The sequence below is a fragment of the Vipera berus genome (assembly GCF_964194415.1).
Source record: "Vipera berus genome assembly, chromosome: 3".
NCBI classification, from domain to species: domain Eukaryota; kingdom Metazoa; phylum Chordata; class Lepidosauria; order Squamata; family Viperidae; genus Vipera; species Vipera berus.
In genome coordinates, this window is record NC_138204.1 from 148,227,603 (window position 1) to 148,246,938 (window position 19,336).

At 40.8% G+C, this 19,336-nt stretch overlaps 1 protein-coding gene across 1 annotated transcript in view; it reads left to right on the top strand.

Moving 5' to 3' along the window:
* The first annotated feature begins 3,912 nt into the window (after positions 1–3,912).
* Positions 3,913–19,336, top strand: part of HIVEP1 (HIVEP zinc finger 1) — a 91,876-nt gene continuing 76,452 nt past the window's right edge. Inside the window, exons 1-3 of the mRNA XM_081324400.1 lie at positions 3,913–3,927; positions 4,717–4,845; positions 10,479–10,608. Coding sequence (XP_081180526.1) covers positions 10,563–10,608 — 46 coding nt within the window. The 5' untranslated portion in view covers positions 3,913–3,927; positions 4,717–4,845; positions 10,479–10,562. The remainder of the gene's footprint in view (positions 3,928–4,716; positions 4,846–10,478; positions 10,609–19,336) is intronic.

Below are 19,336 nucleotides of genomic sequence, written 5' to 3' on the forward strand. Positions count from 1 at the left end.
GGTGCCTTGGATGCAATCCCAAAAAATCTGAAGCACCACTTTAACACCATCGGCATTGACAAAATCACCATTAATCAATTGCAAAAGGCAGCTTTACTTGGTACAGCATATATCCTGCAATATCTATAACACCATTAAACAACATTTGCCTATCCCAGGACCTTAGGAAGAACTCGATAAGTGGATAAAAATACCGAATCCAGTGTAAACATTTGGCTGACTGTGTGACCAACCATAATAATAATAATAATAATAATAATAATAATAATAATAATAATAATAATAATAATAATAATAATAATAATAATAATAATAATAATAATAGCTTCTGAGTGTTCATATAAACTCCATGCCCTGATTGCCTAGCAGAAGGAGCTAAACCCTGTAGCACATTTTTCAATGAATGGCCAAGAATCATAGCATCCAATGGACGAAAGTTGATCTGACATATAATTTTTACCACTCTTAGACTGTGAATCTAACTGCAGATTACTAGGAAGAAGAAGGAGGAGGAAGAGGAAAGGGAGGAAGAAGAAAGAAGGAAGAAGAAGTAGTAGTTCTTTTTTAAGTTGTTATTTCTATTGTCATGAATTGTCATGGCATACCTCTGCAAAGAAAACAGAAAAGACAAAGAGAAAAATGCAGATAAAATTAAAAAAATACTAAACACGTTTTCCTATTTTAGAGGGTGACTCAAGTTAAAACTCAGATAGGAAGATATGGAAAAGTGCTATCTCTGTTCCTAGATCCTGCAATGATTAGATGAAATTATCCTTTGTTGTGCTTTATGGGACAGCAAATTCATACCTATTGTGAATTGTACTGGGCACTTGAAATAATTGCCCCAGCACTTGGTCAAATGGGACATGAAGTTCAGCCAACATGTACATTTTATTTGGCATTGTAAATAAACTAGAGTGAATATGTAAGAAGCAAGATAGAAACCAGCAAACTCTGTAAGTATGCCCTTGGCTGTGATGTGAGTAAATTACAGTATATCTATATATTTATAGCTATATATCTATATCTGGTATACTATGTGTGTATACATATATGCATATATACATAAATACATACATACACACACATACAGACATGTATTAAATACTGTACACATACTCACGCATATAATACTCACTGACAAAACATTGATGCAATTGCCCCTTTACTAGTGAAATACTTCACTTTTCAAGAGCAAAATTAAGTATTCAAAAATACTTAATTTTATTAAGAAATTATGTGAAATTCCACAATAGAAATTGAAACCATATTTGGAAGTTATGTGAAGTTCCACAATAATTTGACTGGATCAATCAGCTGTTACTAGACTGAAATAAAGCTTTTCAATAGTTTTAACTAAGACTAAAGGCAATGCTACGGCTATTTTTATTCCTGGGTAGCAAACCAAGCTGATTGCCATCTACTGCAAATTGAACTTGGTAAAATGGGTAGATACATTTTATACATCTATAAGCTCCAATCAAGGTTGTGTAGTAAGTGTTCAAAATCAAAGGTTACAAGCGTCATTCAGTTAACTCTTGTTATAGAGCGCAGTATTATTAAAGAAAGAAGCATTTGGACTATTGTAAAATGGCCCAACATAATTAACTGTTTAAAACTAGATCAGATGTTGGGATGATGAAGCCTCCTATGTAACTTACTTGGATGGGACTTATTTCCATGTACATAGGACTGAACAGCCAAAGAACTTCGTCATTTTAAGGGAATAGGCAAGGGGTTTTGAGTGACTGAACCAATTGTGTTTAATAATTAGAGGCCATCAACCCATAGAAAGTTTACTAAAGTGAAATAAATAATCTAGAACAATAGTTTACTGCCTGATTCTGAAAGCTGTCTTTGGTGCATTAAGGAGTTCTGAAGGCTTTATTGATGGCACTTAAGCAAGGCAGGCTTAAGCTTCAGGAAATTTACTCAAGTCAGTGCATTCAGCAGGGATTACAATAAGGTAAGCAATGTAGAACAGAATGAAAGCTTTATTTGGTTTAAAGTTATGAGCTACCTTGAACTTTTTAGAAAAATGAAATAAGACATGCTTCCAGTAAAGAAAAGATATATGAATTGATGCTTTGTGTAATTTCAGAAAAGAGTGTGGAAAGCTATCAGACTCATTTCTGGATATTTAGTTATTTTGTTGTTGTTAGTTGCGAAGTCGTGTCCGACCCATCACGACCCCATGGACATTCCTCCAGGGCTTCCTGTCCTCTACCATCTTCTGGAGTCTCTTTAAGCTCACACCTACTGCTTCAGTGACTCCATCCAGCCACCTCATTCTCTGTCGTCCCCTTCTTCTATTGCCCTCAATCTTTCCCAGCATTAGGCTCTTCTCCAGTGAGTCCTTCCTTCTCATTAGGTGGCCAAATTATTTGAGTTTTAGCTTTAGGATCTGGCCTTCTAAAGAGCAGTCAGGGTTGATCTCCTCCAGGACTGACCGGTTTGATCGCCTTGCAGTCCAAGGGACTCGCAGGCATCTTCTCCAGCATCATAGTTCAAAGGCCTCAATTCTTTGGTGCTCAGCCTTTCTTATGGTCCAACTTTCACAGCCATACATTGTAATTGGGAAAACCATGGCCTTGACTATACACACTTTTGTTGGCAGGGTGATGTTTCTGCTTTTTAGTATGCTGTCTAGATTTGCCATAGCTTTCCTCCCCAGGAGCAAGCATCTTTTAATTTCTTGGCTGCAGTCCCCATCTGCGGTGATCTTGGAGCCCAGGAAAATAAAATCTGTCACTACCTCCATTTCTTCCCCATCTATTTGCCAGGAACTGAGAAGGCTGGATGCCCTCTTAATGTTGAGTTTTCTTAATATTGAGTTTCAAGCCCACTTTTGCACTCTCCTTCTTCACCCACATCAAGAGGCTCTTTAGCTCCTCTTCACTTTCTGCCATTAGAGTGTTATCATCTGCATATCTTAGGTTGTTGATATTTCTCCCGGCAATCTTAATTTCCACTTTTGACTCATCTAGCCCTGCCTTTCTCAGGATGTGCTCTGCATATAAGTTAAATAGGCAGGGTGACAGTATACAGCCTTGCCGGATTCCTTTCCCAATTTTGAACCAATCAGTGGTTCTGTGTCCAGTTCGCACTGTTGCTTCTTGACCCGCATATAGGTTTCTCAAGAGACAAATAAGATGGTCTGATACTCCCATCTCTTTAAGAACTTGCCACAGTTTGTTGTGATCCACACAATCAAAGGCTTTAGCATAGTCAATGAAGCAGAAGTAGATGTTTTTCTGGAACTCCCTAACTTTCTCCACGATCCAGTGTATGTTGGCAATTTGATCTCTATTTCCTCTGCCTCTTCGAAATCCTGCCTATACTTCTGGTCGTTCTCGATCCGCATACTGCTGGAGTCTAGCTTGTAGGATTTTAAGCATAACTTTAATTATTTAACAGCTATAGATAATTGCCTTTGGTGATATTTATTTATTTATTTATATGTCATTGGCATTAGACGGTCTTAAGAAAAACCCCCATTGCACACATATTGTATGCTTTTTTAAAAATAAATAAATAAATGAAGCCTTCCGTTAAGCAAGGATTTCGACAGGGCGCTCCTTCCTATTCTGGAAAAAGATCCCATTGCCCTCCTGACGATCTTTATAAACAGCTGATGATTGCAAAGCAAGCCAATCAAAGCAGCGCAGCGAAAACCCGGGCAGGGCCAAAGGGGAGCAAGCGCTGGCGGATGGGGAGGGGGAGAAGAGAGAGAGAGAGAGAGAGAGAGAGAGAGAGAGAGAGAGAGAGAGAAAGGGAGAGAAAAAACGAGTGAGCGAGCCTTAGGCGCCTCCCCTTCTGATTTCCTCTCACGCCCACTTCCAACAGCGAAGGGGGTTGCCTTCCTTTTCTTTCGGCTTTTGTCGCTTCACGTTAAAACTTAACTGGTAGGAACCGGCGCCGACTTGGGTAAGTTTCCTTCTCCGGTTTCGGGACAGATTTGACAGCAGCGAGACGGTGCTTCGCCCGCTCGCGTGGTGGGGTGTGCAGATTTGTGCCCGCGCAGTTTGGCTCAGTCTGTCGCAACGGGAAGGAGGCGTAGGAGGGGATTAAGCGTGGCTCCTGGCGAACGGGAAAACCCAACCAGGAAGGAGGAGGAGGAGGAGGAGGAGGAGAGGAGGAGGAGGAGGCGGCGCCGGCAAGCGCAGCCTGCATGACCTGCCAGCAGCAAGGAGGAACCTCCGGGATCTCCGCGTCAGCAGCAACCCCAGCGATGTGCATACATGGGAGGGTGTGCGTGTCTCTGCCCTGGAGGGATGGGCCTCTGCAGGGGGGCGTGTGACGGGCACCAGGGCGGGAGGCGGCAGCGCTACCGCTGCTTGCCTCGGTAAGGATTCTTCCCGGATAAGTTTGGACTTTTCCCGGGGAGGGAAATCACCCCCCAAACCCTCTTCTTCACTTTAACCTTTTCTTTACTGGACCCGAGGAAAATCTCTCGGGCCAAGAGACCTTATGGAAGGATATTTGGGCTTGCAAGGTGGGGACGGCTCAGCCACAAGGAAGACCCCATTTATGAGCTGCATTCGTGGTCGTGTGTAGGATTACGCTAGGCTTTGTGGGTGTGCCAGAGAGAGGGCAGCTTCCAGGCAAAGCTTTCGTTGCACAAGTACGTTGTTTTATCCAAAGGATTGTATGTTAAGTGCAGATGAAGTCTTCTCTCCTGTTTTTGTTCACAAATTATCTCATTTTTCTTTCCAGAGAAAATCGGTTTAAAAAAAGAAAACTCCAGGGTGATGGCACCTTGCCCAGGCTGTTTTAGCATTAGAAGGCACCTTCTCCTGTGAATCACTCCAGACCAGAAAATAATATAGTGGACAAGCATAACAGGTAAACGCAGTGGCATAAATAAGATAATGTAAATGGAGCAATCTTTGAACATGGTCCCCTTGAAAGTATTTAGGATCTGATTAGTGTTGAATAAATGGAAGAATGTAGTAATAGCAGGGCATCCAATTTTTTTTCCAGATGAGAAGTACTTTTGGCCTTCAGAAGATGCTATTTTCAGCTGTTGCCATCCTTCATTTTTGGTTGGGGTGGCTGAGACTGGGAATTTTGTAATATCTTGAACCCAGAGTCCCTATCCCTGATCATAATTTTACAAAATTGTTTCTTATTCTTTTTACATTGGATGCTGTTTCTTTCAGAATGCAGCATTCTTTTAGATAGACATCCCAATAACATCAGGCTGGATGAATTCACATATTGGCCTGATTTCCTATAACTTCAAAAATACATTCCCAATTCATTTCTCAGGTTGTAAGAACTACTCTGGATAGTATGGTTGGCATATTGTTCATCAGTATCTGTCCTATTGTTCTAAAACTTAAGTTAGAATGACACAATAATAGAAGAGGCCTCGATTATGTCATTACCTTATATACATAATTGTATAGTGAGCACTTGCAATCTATGTTTTGTAAAAAAATTCCGTTTTTTTTATTATATCCCTGTTTTGTTCATTAAGGAAAAAAACCCAAATTAAGCTGTATTTTGTAGAAAGGCTATGCTAGTGTTTCGATAATTAACTAGCAGAAGCTCTCCACTATTACTGTATAACATTTCACAGCTTATTAGATTTCTTAATACTTTTGTGTTTTTGACCAGATTGAATAGTGGATTTTAATTTTAATGAGGTAGGCATTAAGAGGTCCTGGCCTGTGTAGTGTTTCCTGTTTGATGGGTGTCTTAAAATGATATGATTATCCAACGCTTTTTTTTAGAAAAGTGTGCTTCCTCAGACTATTTATGCCTTAATTAGCAATAGAATTTTAGCATACCTATTTCTTTTATTTAGAAACACTTGGGAAAGTTTGAGAATTTCTTATTTCAAAAAAGAGAAAGTCTCTGTATAAGCTGGTCACTCGGTAACTTTATGTGAAATATAACCTGTTAATAACAGCTTGCAGTAAAATTGGAGTTCAGCTTGCTGCTGAAACAGGCTGTGTACTACTTTAGGCAGTGTTGTAAACTAAAATATTTATACCGAAAATTCAGTCCTTTGACTTCCAAGTCAGCCTGGCTGGGAATTCTAGGAGTTGTAAAAAAAAAACACACCAACACAGCTAGAAAGCCAGGCGGGGGAGAGAGATAGTTTTGACGTTTAAAGAACGTTCAAAGCAATAATCCAAGGCCACTGTTTCCTGCGAAGATCTCAGCTCCCTTGCAAGCCAGGGCTTTCCAGAAAAGCGACTGCTGCTCAGAGCGGCTGGGATTCTTCGGGTGGGAGGATCTAAACGGTAGCGAAGGAATTCCCCCTCTCCCCTCCTGCTTCAAGTTCTTAGTTTCACTTCTGCCCTTCCTTGTCGAGGTCTAGAGGAAGCGAGGAAAGCCCCTTAGCCACCCCTTCCTTCCTCAAGTCCCGCCCCCTTCTCTCCGAGGCAGACCGAGAAGGGGGCGGGGCCCGGGAGACCCGATGACGTCACCCGGCCCGCTTCCTGCAATAGAAAGTGAAGGAAGGTAAAGCAACCCCCACCCCCTTTTCCATTTAGCTCCTTTTCTCCCCCCCCTCAAAAAAAGCCCGGAGGTGCAGCCGGCCGCGCGCTCTACTCTCTCTCTCTCTCCCCGCCCGCCCTTACTGGAATGGGGGAAGGGCACCAGGAAAGAGAGAGGGGCGGGGGGGGGGGAAGAAAAAAGGGAAGTGGTGGCGGCGGCCGCCTCAGCAAAAAGCCCAGCCCAGCCCCCTCTTTAACCGTGTAGGGTGTCTCCGCCCATTGACACCTTCTTTGAACCTCCCTCCTTTTGCCTATGGACTCCTACTGCTCCTGAATTCTCCTGTACAACAGCCTCCTTTGCGCCTTGATTTCTCTTTAACTTCCACGCCTAGCCCTCCGAACACCTGCTCTGCTCTCTTTCGAGTACCTGATTTTGACATGCCCCACCAAAGCCCTGTTTGGCCACCCCCCCCCCAGCGCTCTGCAAATAGGGAGTTTCTCCACCTGCTGCCCCGGTACCGCCGCACCCTCTCCTCTCCCTGCTACCTGGGCTTTGTATGGTGGCGGGAGAAGGATGGGAAGCTGGGCTTGAGGGGCGGCTAGTTCAGGCTTCGCTGCTAATCCCGGGTGTAAACGACGGAGGGAGGAAAGGAAGCAAAGCCCGGGGCTCCGTGTTTGGTCTAGAGGCGGGAAGAGGGTTGTGGGGTTTGCAGGGGAGGGTGGAAGCCGGGGAGACTGTTGACGTGTAGCCCGTGAAACATGTGGAATACGCGGAGTTGGGTAAACGGTACGGAAAGGTAATCGTTCTGAGCAAAACAGCACCGAAGATCCTTGGAGGGAGCGCGGGTTGGAATAAGGTGCGAGTTCAACGAAAGAGACGTGGATGTGAAGTGGCGAGAGGGTTCCTCTCCAGTAGGCTTCTCGGGGGAAAATGGGATACTTGCGTCTTGGGAGGAAGGCGGGAGAGGCTTGCTGGAGCTGGAGTTCCTAGCTATCAGCGAACACCTACGGACGTGAAGGAAGGTAGCCGCGGGGGAAAAGAGCCCGGGGAGATGGCAGGTGGGCAGGGAGCTCCCAAGTTGGAGCAGATGCGGGGAGAGTTGGCGGTGACTCTCGGCATGGAGGGAGGGGCGCCGAACTTCCCGCCAGGATGAGGCGCGGTCCCCGAGGAGACGGCTTTCTAGAGGGTGCGTAAGAGCCAAAGAGCCGCTGGGGGGGTGGGACGGCCGCGGCATGTTTCTGCTGCAGCCATCGAGGAGCCAGGCGAAATGTTTCTCGAGGCTGAAGCGCGGATTTGGGCACCTGGCACAGCAGAAGAGGCTGCTTCGCTCGTTTCCCAGCCCCCGGTTTTATTCCGGGCTGTTTCGGAGGCCCTTTCGGCCCATCCTGGCGTGCCTGGAGCGACTGGGGTAGAGAGAGTTGAACCGAGGAGGAGGAGGAAGAGGCGCTGGAGGGGTGGGGGGCGCTGCCGTGTTTATATGTCTGTGCAGAGCCGGCGGAGGGATGCGTACGGCAGAGAGGGGAGGCCTTAGTGAGGAAGAGGATTGTGGGGAGGGGTTTTTTTTTAGCGCCGGGTCATGTTTGTGGAGGAGGCTGTCAAGTAAAGGAGGATCCCAGACGTCGCCGCCGCCGCCGCCGCCGCGCTGGGGTCGCCGAGCTTCTCGGCTGCCGCCGCGGTGGCTGCTGCTCTTCAGGCCGGCGCCGCCATCAGAAGTGGCGGCCGCGGCGGCGGCAGCAGCAGCAGCACTGGCTGCCTACTGAGCGGGGTTGCGGGGGGGAATCCAGGAAGGGTGGCGGAAGGCGAGAGCTAAGCGCGTATACCCCTCCCCCCCCGTCTGCAAGCTTCCCCGCTGGCCGCTTCTTTTAACCCTACGGAGCCTCTGTGTCCTCAGAGCTGGGGGAAAACACAGCCCCCCCTTTCCCCCCCCCATGGAGTCTCCTTTAATCATGAAAGCTTCGGGGCAGGGAGAGTCGGGCTTGAGGCGCCAATGCGAGGGCCAGAGAAAAGCCTGCATGGCTCGCGTTGTAGGCTTTGGCTGGCGCGGTTTTGGCTTGGCTTGCATTTGCGTGTTTGCTCCTGTTTCCTCCTGTCCTTTTCGGCTGCATGCGTTTTTATGCTCTGGCGTCTGCAGCTTCAGCAAGGTAAGGTTTTCGCGTCTGGGCTGTGGCCGTGGTAACCAGGCATCCCGGTGAGTTCTCCCTCCCTCGGGTCGGTCCTGGTTTGCACTCGTTCTCCTCCACCTCCTGGCATGTGTGCTGTGCTTTGTTCAGTTCTGCGTTGCACAGGGGTTTTCCCAAGCTCCTCCCTCTTTATTCATTCATGTTTTTCCCCTTTGCAACAGTACTTCTCACAGGGCTACCCGCCGTCACTGCGCCTCATTTCGTTTCCATTTTTCTCTAACGTAGTTTTGTTAATTCGAATGGTTCCCCTCCCACCCACCCCCACCCCCACCCCCACCCCCACCCCCAAACATTATCCTTTCTCTTTGCTCAGTTACTCACGTAAGAGATACGTGATGTTTTCCTATTTGAAAGAATTGTCACCCAAGCGCTTTTTATAGCCTTAACTATTCTAAAAAGAGAAGGGAAATCCTGCTGGTGGCCAGCGGAAGTACTACTCTAAAAGAATAAATATTATGTAATGTGCTTTTTATATATGGAGTCTAAAAATTCTTGAATCGCTAGGGTAATGGATTCATTTTCCCTAATAGCTGACCAGTCAGTACTCCAGCATTCCTGATGAAATGTGAAGGAAAGACTGAACTCTTTAAATACTGTTTTGTCTAATATGTTGGCAGCATAAGTTTGATAAGAACCTTGATAGCCAATTAAAGAACTATCCATGTCTCACATAGTATTTTTCACATTCTTGTTTATCTAGCAAGACCCTGAAGAGTAATAACATTGAAAAAACAAGAGTTCTGAAACAAAGAGAGAAATGAGTTCTTTTCATATTGGGGTCAAAGAAAATAATCCCTTCCCTTCAATACTACAAATATTCATTTGTGAACTTCTCCCCTTTCGCTGCATTATATGATTCCCAACAACTATTTCAGGGGAGAAAAATGGCTGTACATTAAATTCTCACAATTTAATCATTCTGTTGGGCCGATAAATCCTGAATAAGATATACGTTCTATTAAAAACTAACTGAAACGAGTAGTCTAGGAAAGATGAATTAGAATTATTTTTCTCTTGAGCAATACAAAGGACGTTTTGTGTTTCTGCAGGGTGCATAATTTGTGTTTGATGGAAATCCTAAATGGGTTGTTAGTACTTTTAGTTTAAAGGCCTTTTGATTTCTGTCTGAGATCTAGGGAAATATTAGCAGAACAGATTTGAAATACCATATTGGGTTATTTATTATATGTACATAATAAATATTTCTGCAGTGGAGTTTTAAACTATTTGGGGAGGTATCTCCTTCATGAAGGATTTTATAGTTCCTTAAAAACTGTAAGATTTAATAGATTTGATCTGACCCAGCAACTTTGTCACAATCTTTATATTAGAACCTATTATTCTGGTCACATATTTTGGTGGCCTAACATAGTGATAGGTAAAGCAAAACTCTACTCAGGCTGGCTTGAAAGTGAATTGTCCTGTAGAGACACTTCCATTAGAAGTGGGTTGAAACTTTAAAATAGTTCTGTTTTTAATAATTGTAAGTCGTAATTTATGTATTGCTTTTTAGGTTGTGATTTTTGCTTAAGGAGGTGATTGTAGAAAAAATTATGTTGAGTGTAAATAATTAAGGAATGAGCTAGTTAAACTTTTAGTTCTAAGTACATCATTTTTAAAGATTATCTGTGCTACAAACTAATGGGATGTTTGCTGCTAGATTATTTTCTGTGCCATATTCTATGAAATTTACAAGTATGAAGTAATAATTACTTTGCATATAAAGGTTAGCCGGGTCTCATGTGATTACTGTTGTCCATATTGTTATAATGTAATCAGTTCATGAAACTGATATTATATGTTTATACCATCGCTTCTGACATTATTTAATCTAATCTTTCCCCCCAGTATGTGGATTAATTGACCCCTTTGGCATATATATGGATCTTCTTTTGATCTATTCTCCACTTCTGCAAAACTACCTATGATTGGATGAGAATGCCTCGAACAAAACAAATAAATCCCAGAAATTTGAGAGGTAAGAAAGAAACATTTATGTAGGAGTGTTAATATTTCTATAAATTAATTTTAAGATAAAAATAAAGAGGTAATGTTAAAATGAACTTGCTTTAAAATTAGTGTAATGGCAATAATTTAAAAGAAATTAAATTACTTAAAACTAACATACATTTCAATATCCATTTTCTATCTTGGACACATGCACTCTGGTCTGTTTAGTGATCTGTTCATCTAATTTTAAAGGTTAATATTAGAACATTGTTCATATATGCCATGGTCTCCTATATATACTGAATGCAACCTGACTTAAAGCTTTTTTTGTGACACCTATGACATTTGAAATTGGTTTTGGTTACTGTTTTCTTCAAAAACCATTCTAGTTTTAAATGCTTTGTGTAATTTACATGAATTCCACCCACTTCTCATTTAGTGACTAGGTTACATTCCAAAGACTAGCTCTTGAAGTAAATGGTCGCTAAATGAATACATGGACACAGAGAAACGCTGCAAAGGACTCTTGTTGCTGTCATGTCATTCAGATAAAGTTCTACATATAGTTAGTCCAATGTTATTCTTTGGTCTACATTGTTTTTAGGTGCATGAAATTTGGTTATGAATGCATAGATTGGTTTGAAAACGTTTTTTTTAATTACCATCATATTTGTGAATGATTGCTAACTGTGGTAATCACCAAACTGAGGAATGGGTGGAAAGTACAAGCAATGCATTCATACATATACATATAAACATACACCCAATCTGTAAATCAGGATTTGTGATTATTTTATGTCGTGGCTTGTCCAAATAAATACACTGTAGTTTCTGGGTTGCACATTACGTAAAGTTTTTTTTCTGGTTTGTTCCTCTCTTGTGATAATAGATGAAAAAAATATGAATGCATTGCTAAGTACTTTTCCTTCACTGCTTGTCACACAAGCACATTTTGTTTGTAGTGAGTAAATTAGTTGATTTAATTAAGACAAAAAGAGTTGAATGAAAACTATACATTTGGAAGGTGTCTTTCTATGTACTACTTTACCTCTGTCATCTCTAGTTAATTCAGTAAGCAATTAAAAGGCAATACTGTTATACTGTTTTTAATTTCTCATTCATTAAAATACATCATTACATTCAGCTTTTTAATTGAGGTTTTCCTCATGATGCTAAATATATTCCACCTGTAAAACATGCACTCATAATGCTCTTAAAATACTAATATAATGTCCTGTCTTTCAGTGAAATGCTTTGATAAAGAACATGATACATGTAAATTATTTATAAATTGGAAGGTTTGGTTCAAGTGAAGGAGATAATTTTTCCATTAATACTATTAATCTCTTCTCAGATTTTCCACTTATGCTTTTGTAAAATACTGCAAAATGCTTTGTTGGTTCTGTCCAATTTTTGTTAGCCCTCTGGGTTTTACGATCATCTTTTGATTTGATGCTTCTTAGGAATAGAATACTTGCTGAGCTAAGGAAATCTAAGTATGGAAATTTACTTTCTGAAATAACATATTTATTAACTACTTAAGTTTGCAGATTTGAATCCTCATCCTTATCCTCATTATCCTGTATGACTTCCATTGTATGTACATTTGATAATGAAGCTTTTTGCTGACCACTCATGGAGGACTCAGTCTCTTAGTTTAGAGTCCATTTTCACTTTGGCATTCATAATTTTTAAGAAAAAACTTGTCTCTATTCTAATACAGGGGTTCTAACCCCCGGGCCACGGCTTATTACCAGGTTGCTGCCAGTTCGGAACCGAGCTGCGGAAGCAGTGAGTGAGTGCACATGTGCGCAGCTGCATTTGTGTGAGCAGTGGGCATGCATGCCCGCTGCTCATGCAAATGAAGCTGTGCGCACATGTAGAACCATTACCTCTCTCTCTCCCCCGCCAGTCCTCAAAGCTGGAAAGGTTGGGGATCACTGTTCTAATACAACAATGTATGCTTAACAGCTATTAAGAATTGAGAGAAATGGTTAAATCTTTTGCCGAATAAAATTATATATGATAGCTTTATGCCTTGTCTCATGGTAGTTTACTAGGTAATGTTACTAGTATGCTACAAGTAGAGCTTGATTTACCACCATTCATTTAGTGACCATTCAAAGTCATAGTGACACTGAAAAAAGTGACCTACAACTGGTCCTCACACTTACACTGTCATAGTATTTCCAAAGTCACATGATTAAAATTCGGGCACATGGCTACCGGCATTTATTTATGATGGTTACAGCATCCCAGGGTCATGTGATCGCCATTTCCCGGATAGCTTCTAAAAAAGCAAAGTCAAAGGGGAAGCCTTATTTGCTTAATAAACACATGATTCACTTAACAACTCCAGTGATTTATTTAACAACTGTGGGGGAAAAAAAGATTGTAAACCTGGGCACAGTGATGGAAATTCTGGTCTGAATAGTTCCTTTTTTGCCTGCTGCTAGTGATAAAATATTGTCCAAGAAGTTTTTGCTTGATGGCAAATAAAGTCACACATGTTGGTTCTGCAAATTTTCATTAGTCAACAACTCAGTTACATAACTATTGCATAGGACATAGGTATATCAATAGAATGCATTCAAGACAACTAAAATAATCAGCCAAATCTCACTGGCAGACAAAAAAAAGGAAGAAGAACTATTTCAACAATATATTGGTGTTTTTTCTCTAGCCATATGTATAAATTGAAAGTCTCCATTCATTTTGTTAAAAAAGTATTGATTTGCTGGGGTAGAAACCCTATCTGTGTCAAAACCGTATGAAGAAATGTGAAGAAATGTTTTAATCTAAGCCAGGGGTTCTCAAAGTTAGCAAAACTGCAACCCCACTGAAAAGATAAATTAATTCTGCCACCTCTCAGGAATAAAACAAAGGATTTCATTCAGGTTAGGATTGAGCAAGAGATAAATGAGTCCACTTGTATTATGAAATTTTAAGCTTTAATATTTTTATGTACAGTTTTTAAATAAATATTAACAAACTGATAATTGCAAACATGTAGACTTCTACAGATGCTCCATAGAATATGTATGTATTATTATGTGCCATGCCTGCAAAGATGGTGGAGAAGACAAATATTTCCAAGAAAAACTAAACCCCACTATTGGTGATCAGTGTCAATGCATCATTAACATGGAATGAATTTTCCAAAAACACATCAGCAGCTAAATCTTGCAGAATTAGAATGTTGTCCGTATTAATGCCATTAAAAACCCGACTCCATAGAGTACATAATGGAAGTGATATAATCAAAGCAAGTCACAAAACCTTACTGAGGTAATGATAGATTTTAATGGATACAACATTAAAACATTTTGTAAAAGAAACAGATAAGTGATTATAAACATTTTCATTTCAAAAACTGTATAAACATCAAATCGAATTTTTCTTTTTGAGTTCACAGAATCCTCATGCCTCTGCCAAAAAAAGGAACAGATTGATGGGCATACAAAAATTCAAAGTCCAAGCTTGACAGAGGAAAATTTAAAAAGAAAATTGCAAAACTTTTGTAAACTGTTCACAACATTCCTGGGAGTTGCAAGTTACAGTTTGAGAATTATGAAAGGTTGCCCCTTGAATGAAATAAAACGATGTTCTTTTGTCATTAAATTTTGTGCCTAGATTAAATATTATGACTTGAGTGATGTCTCACTGCATGTCATAAGATTTTATAGGATTACATATTAACCATGACTTATCTGTTGGCCACTGAGCTTTAAATGGTCACCATTATTTGACCAAAATGTTCATCACTGTTGCAGAGACAAAAAGAAGTATGTTTGAGGTTTGCTTGCAAGAATTTTAAAGATACGCTATCTGACGCCAGATATGCTATTTGACGCCGAAACCAAAAAGGCTTTTCTGGCAATTTGATTCCAGTATAAACATATTTCAGTTTTGGAATGAACATAATGCAGAACATCTTGACACAATCCCATCTGTGCTTCTAATGGATCAGAACTAGGCTGATTTACAAAATCTGGAGGAAAGCTTGCAGGAAAGAAATATTTTGTCCCATTAAGATCAATATTTTTATTTCAGAAATTGACACGTGCATGACTGTTTTCAATCTAAGCTCAGACCCAACATAATATGAATAAAAGGAATTGTAGAAGGGCTGTAGAATAGGATCTCCGCATATTTGTGTGTGAAAAATAGTATTGTCATAGATGCTAGGTAAAACAGAAATCAAAATCCTGTGATCTAAAAAGTTCTATTCATATCATATTATGAGCTATGGGTTGACTCAGAAACTCTTTTATTCATCCTTACTAGTATGTCACTATTTTCCAGAGCTCCATAATTATGCACATTACCGAGAATGCAAGCCTAGGATCTTTTAGGGTTTGGCATCTCAAAAATTCAGAACATGTTTACCTTAATTCTGTTGGTGTGTCACCCCCTCCCCCTTCTTCCCGCCCAGACCCTGCCAAGGACAAAAGAGGGTTGGTTGTCTGGATGTCCTGTCTGGACTTCTGGAAGTTGCCTGAGATAGTAGCCCTCCTCTCACAGAGTCTCTGAAATTTGCATGAGGATGCTTGCATGATTTTTGGAGGCCTCGGGCCCCACGTGTCAGCAAAAAATGGCATGACTTGTCACCTGTGACATTTGTGTTATAGGTTCGCCATCACTGGGCTAGATATTTCTGGGGATAACAATAATGATGTCTTAGAAGAACCTTTAACTGAGCATCTCAATGTTGCTAATCATGATATTCCTGTACTAGATTTTGTCCTGGGGCTAGATATTTAAACTTCAATACTTCATGTGATTATTGAACAGCAAATGAAGGCTATACTCAAAAGAATATCATGCTTTTCTTTATTTAGAGAATACAAAGGGAACATGGACAAAAGCTGAACAAATCAGTGATTTAGCTTTTGGAAAGGAATATTAGTCTCAGCAAGTGGTGGCCCATGGCTGACCTTATCTTGACTTAGCAGTTGAGTAAAGTTGGTTAGAATTTGGGTGAGAGATCACTGGTGAGAACCAAGATTATACATCATAAGGAGTCTTATATAACTTTTCCTGAGTAACACATTTTTAAAGGCATAAGTTTTTTAAGCTTACAAAAGAGTATGCTATTTAATAAAATATATTTGCCACAAAAAGTGCTATCGGACTCCTGATTTCTCCCCCCACCACTATACAGTAGATTAACACAGTTCTTCTACAAAGTCTGCTCCAAGACTGAGGATGAGACTAAAAAGAAATTTTTAAAACACAATGGGAAAAAAATGCCCTGTTATCCTAGAAAGAATGAATCAAAGATTTAAGCCCAGGAATTTATTTTGAGCTCACAAATTGAAACTCGGGTTTTATATAAAATCCATTCCTGGATACTTTATTTTCTCAATTGATAAAGTGAGAAAAGTTGTTTTGTTGTCAGTGTTAAAAATGGAGAGTCAGTAAACCTTGCCAATATCATTCAAAAATTTCCCAAATATACCAGTTTGGCCTGATTTGTTTCCTGCCCAGTTCTGATCTACTTAACAGATGCTCTAGGTTATACAAATTTAAGCTATAATAAATATGTGAATTTTCCAGATGGTGCAACACATTTGTTGTATTTTAAAAAAAACGTCTGTGCCATGAGAGCTCTTTTAGAGCAGTTTTATTTGTCAAACTGTCTCTTATCCTCCTGTTATATTTATTATTTGTATAAGTAGACAACTTAACTTGAAAAAAACTACACTTAATGTTTCTGTATTGCTCTATATGCCATAATATTTAAGTCAGGGCGGCATATAATTTGGCTGAGAGACTTTTTTCATTTTCCAGTGGAAATACTGGTGTTGAAATGGTAGCACTAAACATTCAGTATTTTAGTAATCATCTAAACTATGAAAACAGTTAAAATATATTCACAAAATTTTAACAGCATTGTTTTAGTTATTTATTTTATCACTTCAATTTCTATGACTGCTGACTTACAGACAACTTGGGTTCATGTCTCATGAGAGTACTCAAAGCTTTGTTAGTAGTGAAGAAGAATGAGTAACACTTTCCCTGAAAATTGCAAAAACGCTTTCTGAGAATAAATTTAAGTTTTGAAGTAAAATGTAACTTGCTGACAATACCAACAACCATCCCAAATCCACTTTAAAAAATTAGAGAAAACAAGAAAAAAAATGTAAGGTCAGAGACCTGCCATTTCTACTTTACTAATATTTTCTTGGAGTATGTCTGCAAACATAACCTTTAAAGGGGAAAAAGGAAGGAATTAAAGACACCAAAGCTGCAATTAATGAGGAATCCAGTGTAGTAAATTGATTAAATATTAGTGCATGTTTGTTTGAACATTATATACCGGTAAGTTAGAATTGGTTGAAAGGCTTAAAAGGAGCACAGAAAACAACACAAACTGAAGTTAAGCATCTGTAGCTGAGAAGACAAAAATCTTCTTGGAATAAAGTGATTCAAAATGTAAAGGCAGAATAGCATAATGTACATTACGTTACTGTACCCAACAAGTGTTAACTGTGAGCAACTCTGATAAGAGTCAGTTCCTTAGAGGCGGGTTGACTACAGGAACACAAGGACATGTGGGTTTTTTTCATTTCTCCTTAAGCTTCTAGCTTTTTAGAGATGTTAAATACTAATTTCTATGAAATATTTAAAGGACAGCATTGTTTTTAGAACTTTAGATCAGGTGTTCTTTGGTATTGGGTTGGTCCATTTTTCTTAGATATCAAAAAAAAGATTCATATCGTAGTCGGAAATGGATGCTAATAATGTCTAGGATGAGAAGGTAGTCTATGATCACAGTGGATTTTCCTTACATTCTCAGCTGTAAAATGAATCTACTATGTGAAATTCTTTTGGATTTATGGTTGTTTTTATCTTTGTTGAAAGTTCTATACAATTAGCTGTTCATTGGCCAACAGGTAAAGCATGTTTATCTCCCAGCATTTTAACAACTCAAAATAGTTCTTGTCTCTAATTCAGTTAGGTTAGAAATGTAATTTTGAAGCTATTAGATTGTGTACTGCAGGCATGTCAAACTGCTGGCCTGCGGGTCGGATGCGTCACACCGAAACCGCACTCACCCCATTGCCGGCAATTGGGGAAAAGTCACGATACGTCACGCGACATCATGTGACGTCGCGAATTTGACATGCCTGGTGTACTGTATATATTGTAAATTGGTGGCTGAGTTGTGCTAAATTAGGGCTTATGGAAAGATAAGGCCATCTGAACTTTATTTTAAATTGTGTTTGCAATTCTAATGGAATTCTATGTTTTTCCTTTTCAATTTTTTGGTTATCCTTCTAAAAAAAATGTTTCTGCCATTCTCTTCCTTTTTCTTCCTTATCTGTCTTCACTTAGCAAGTAATCCTTTGGGATTCTCCCCATGCATTTTAAGAAACAGGCAGTTGAATACAGCTATGGACTTGTACCTGCTTGTTAATTTGAATCCTGTGCTTCTGGTAAACAATGCTGCAAATGTGTCTCTTGAGTCAGTACCCTAACGAATCGGTCTTTTTCCCCCTTAGGCTTTGGAAACACAGCTTTGGCAGCTGTAGCAAACACAGTTTGAGGCGGGGTTGAGATTTCTAATAAACTGAAGGCTTTCAACCTTTCTGAGAAATCGTCTGATAGTATATTATTTCTTTTAGGTTCAGTGCTTAATTCTCCTCCATTATTGAAATAGGAATTCCCAGATTACTTTTTTAAAAGTTGCTTAATAAATATTTTAATATATATATAATTTTGACCTGATTGTTTTTGGAAAGGAATGCTTTTGTTGGAAAGCCAAAAAGAAATATGGTTAAGTAAAGTCTGGGTGTTTTAGAAAAGATCTGCCAAAGAAACTCCCTCCTAATATTTATAATGGTCAATATCATCACTGAGGAACTTTTATAGTACCGGTACTAGTGATCAGTGGACTAATGTGCTCTTTTCTCTCACACAATTGTAATGTTGATTACCATCACTATTAATTCACATTATTTGAAAGTCTACAGAAAAGAAGAGCAATTACATGCTTCTATGTAGAGACTTTTCCCCTTTCTCTAGTACACGGGTCGGCAACCCGCGGCTCCGGAGCCTCATGCGGCTCTTTAAGCCGTCTCATGCGGCTCCCAGGCCTCCTCTGTCATTCTGCAAAAAAGTCCCATTGAGAGAATGGGGCGGCGGAGGTTTGGAGAGCTGATGCCTTTCGGGGCCAAAAGAAATGCAAACGAAGGCAGCAGCTCTCCAAACGGGGCAACGGCGGTTTGGAGAGCTGTGCGCGCAGCTCTCCAAACCTCCTCCGCCCCGTTTCCAAGGCTGCCGGCTTCGTCCATGTTTGAGGAAGCCAGCAGATCTCCAAACGGCCGGCGGCGGTTTGGAGAGTTGCGCGCGCAGCTCCCCAAACCTCCTCCGCCCCGTTTCCAAGGCTGCCGGCTTCGTCCATGTTTGAGGAAGCCAGCAGATCTCCAAACGGCCGGCGGCGGTTTGGAGAGTTGCGCGCACAGCTCTCCAAACCTCCTCCTCCCCTTTTGCAGGGCTGCTGGCTTCCTCAAACATGGATGAAGCCGGCAGATCTCCAAATGGGTGGAGGAGCTCCAAACCTCCGGCGCACCGTTTGGAGAGCTGCTCCCTTCCGCGTTTCTTTCAAATGCGGACGAAAGCAGCAACTCTCCAAACGGGGCAATGGCAGTTTGGAGAGCTGCGTGTGCAGCTCTCCAAACTGCCACCATCCCGTTTGCAGAGCTTCCGCCTTCGTCCATGTTTGACGGTGGCAGCAGATCTCCAAACGA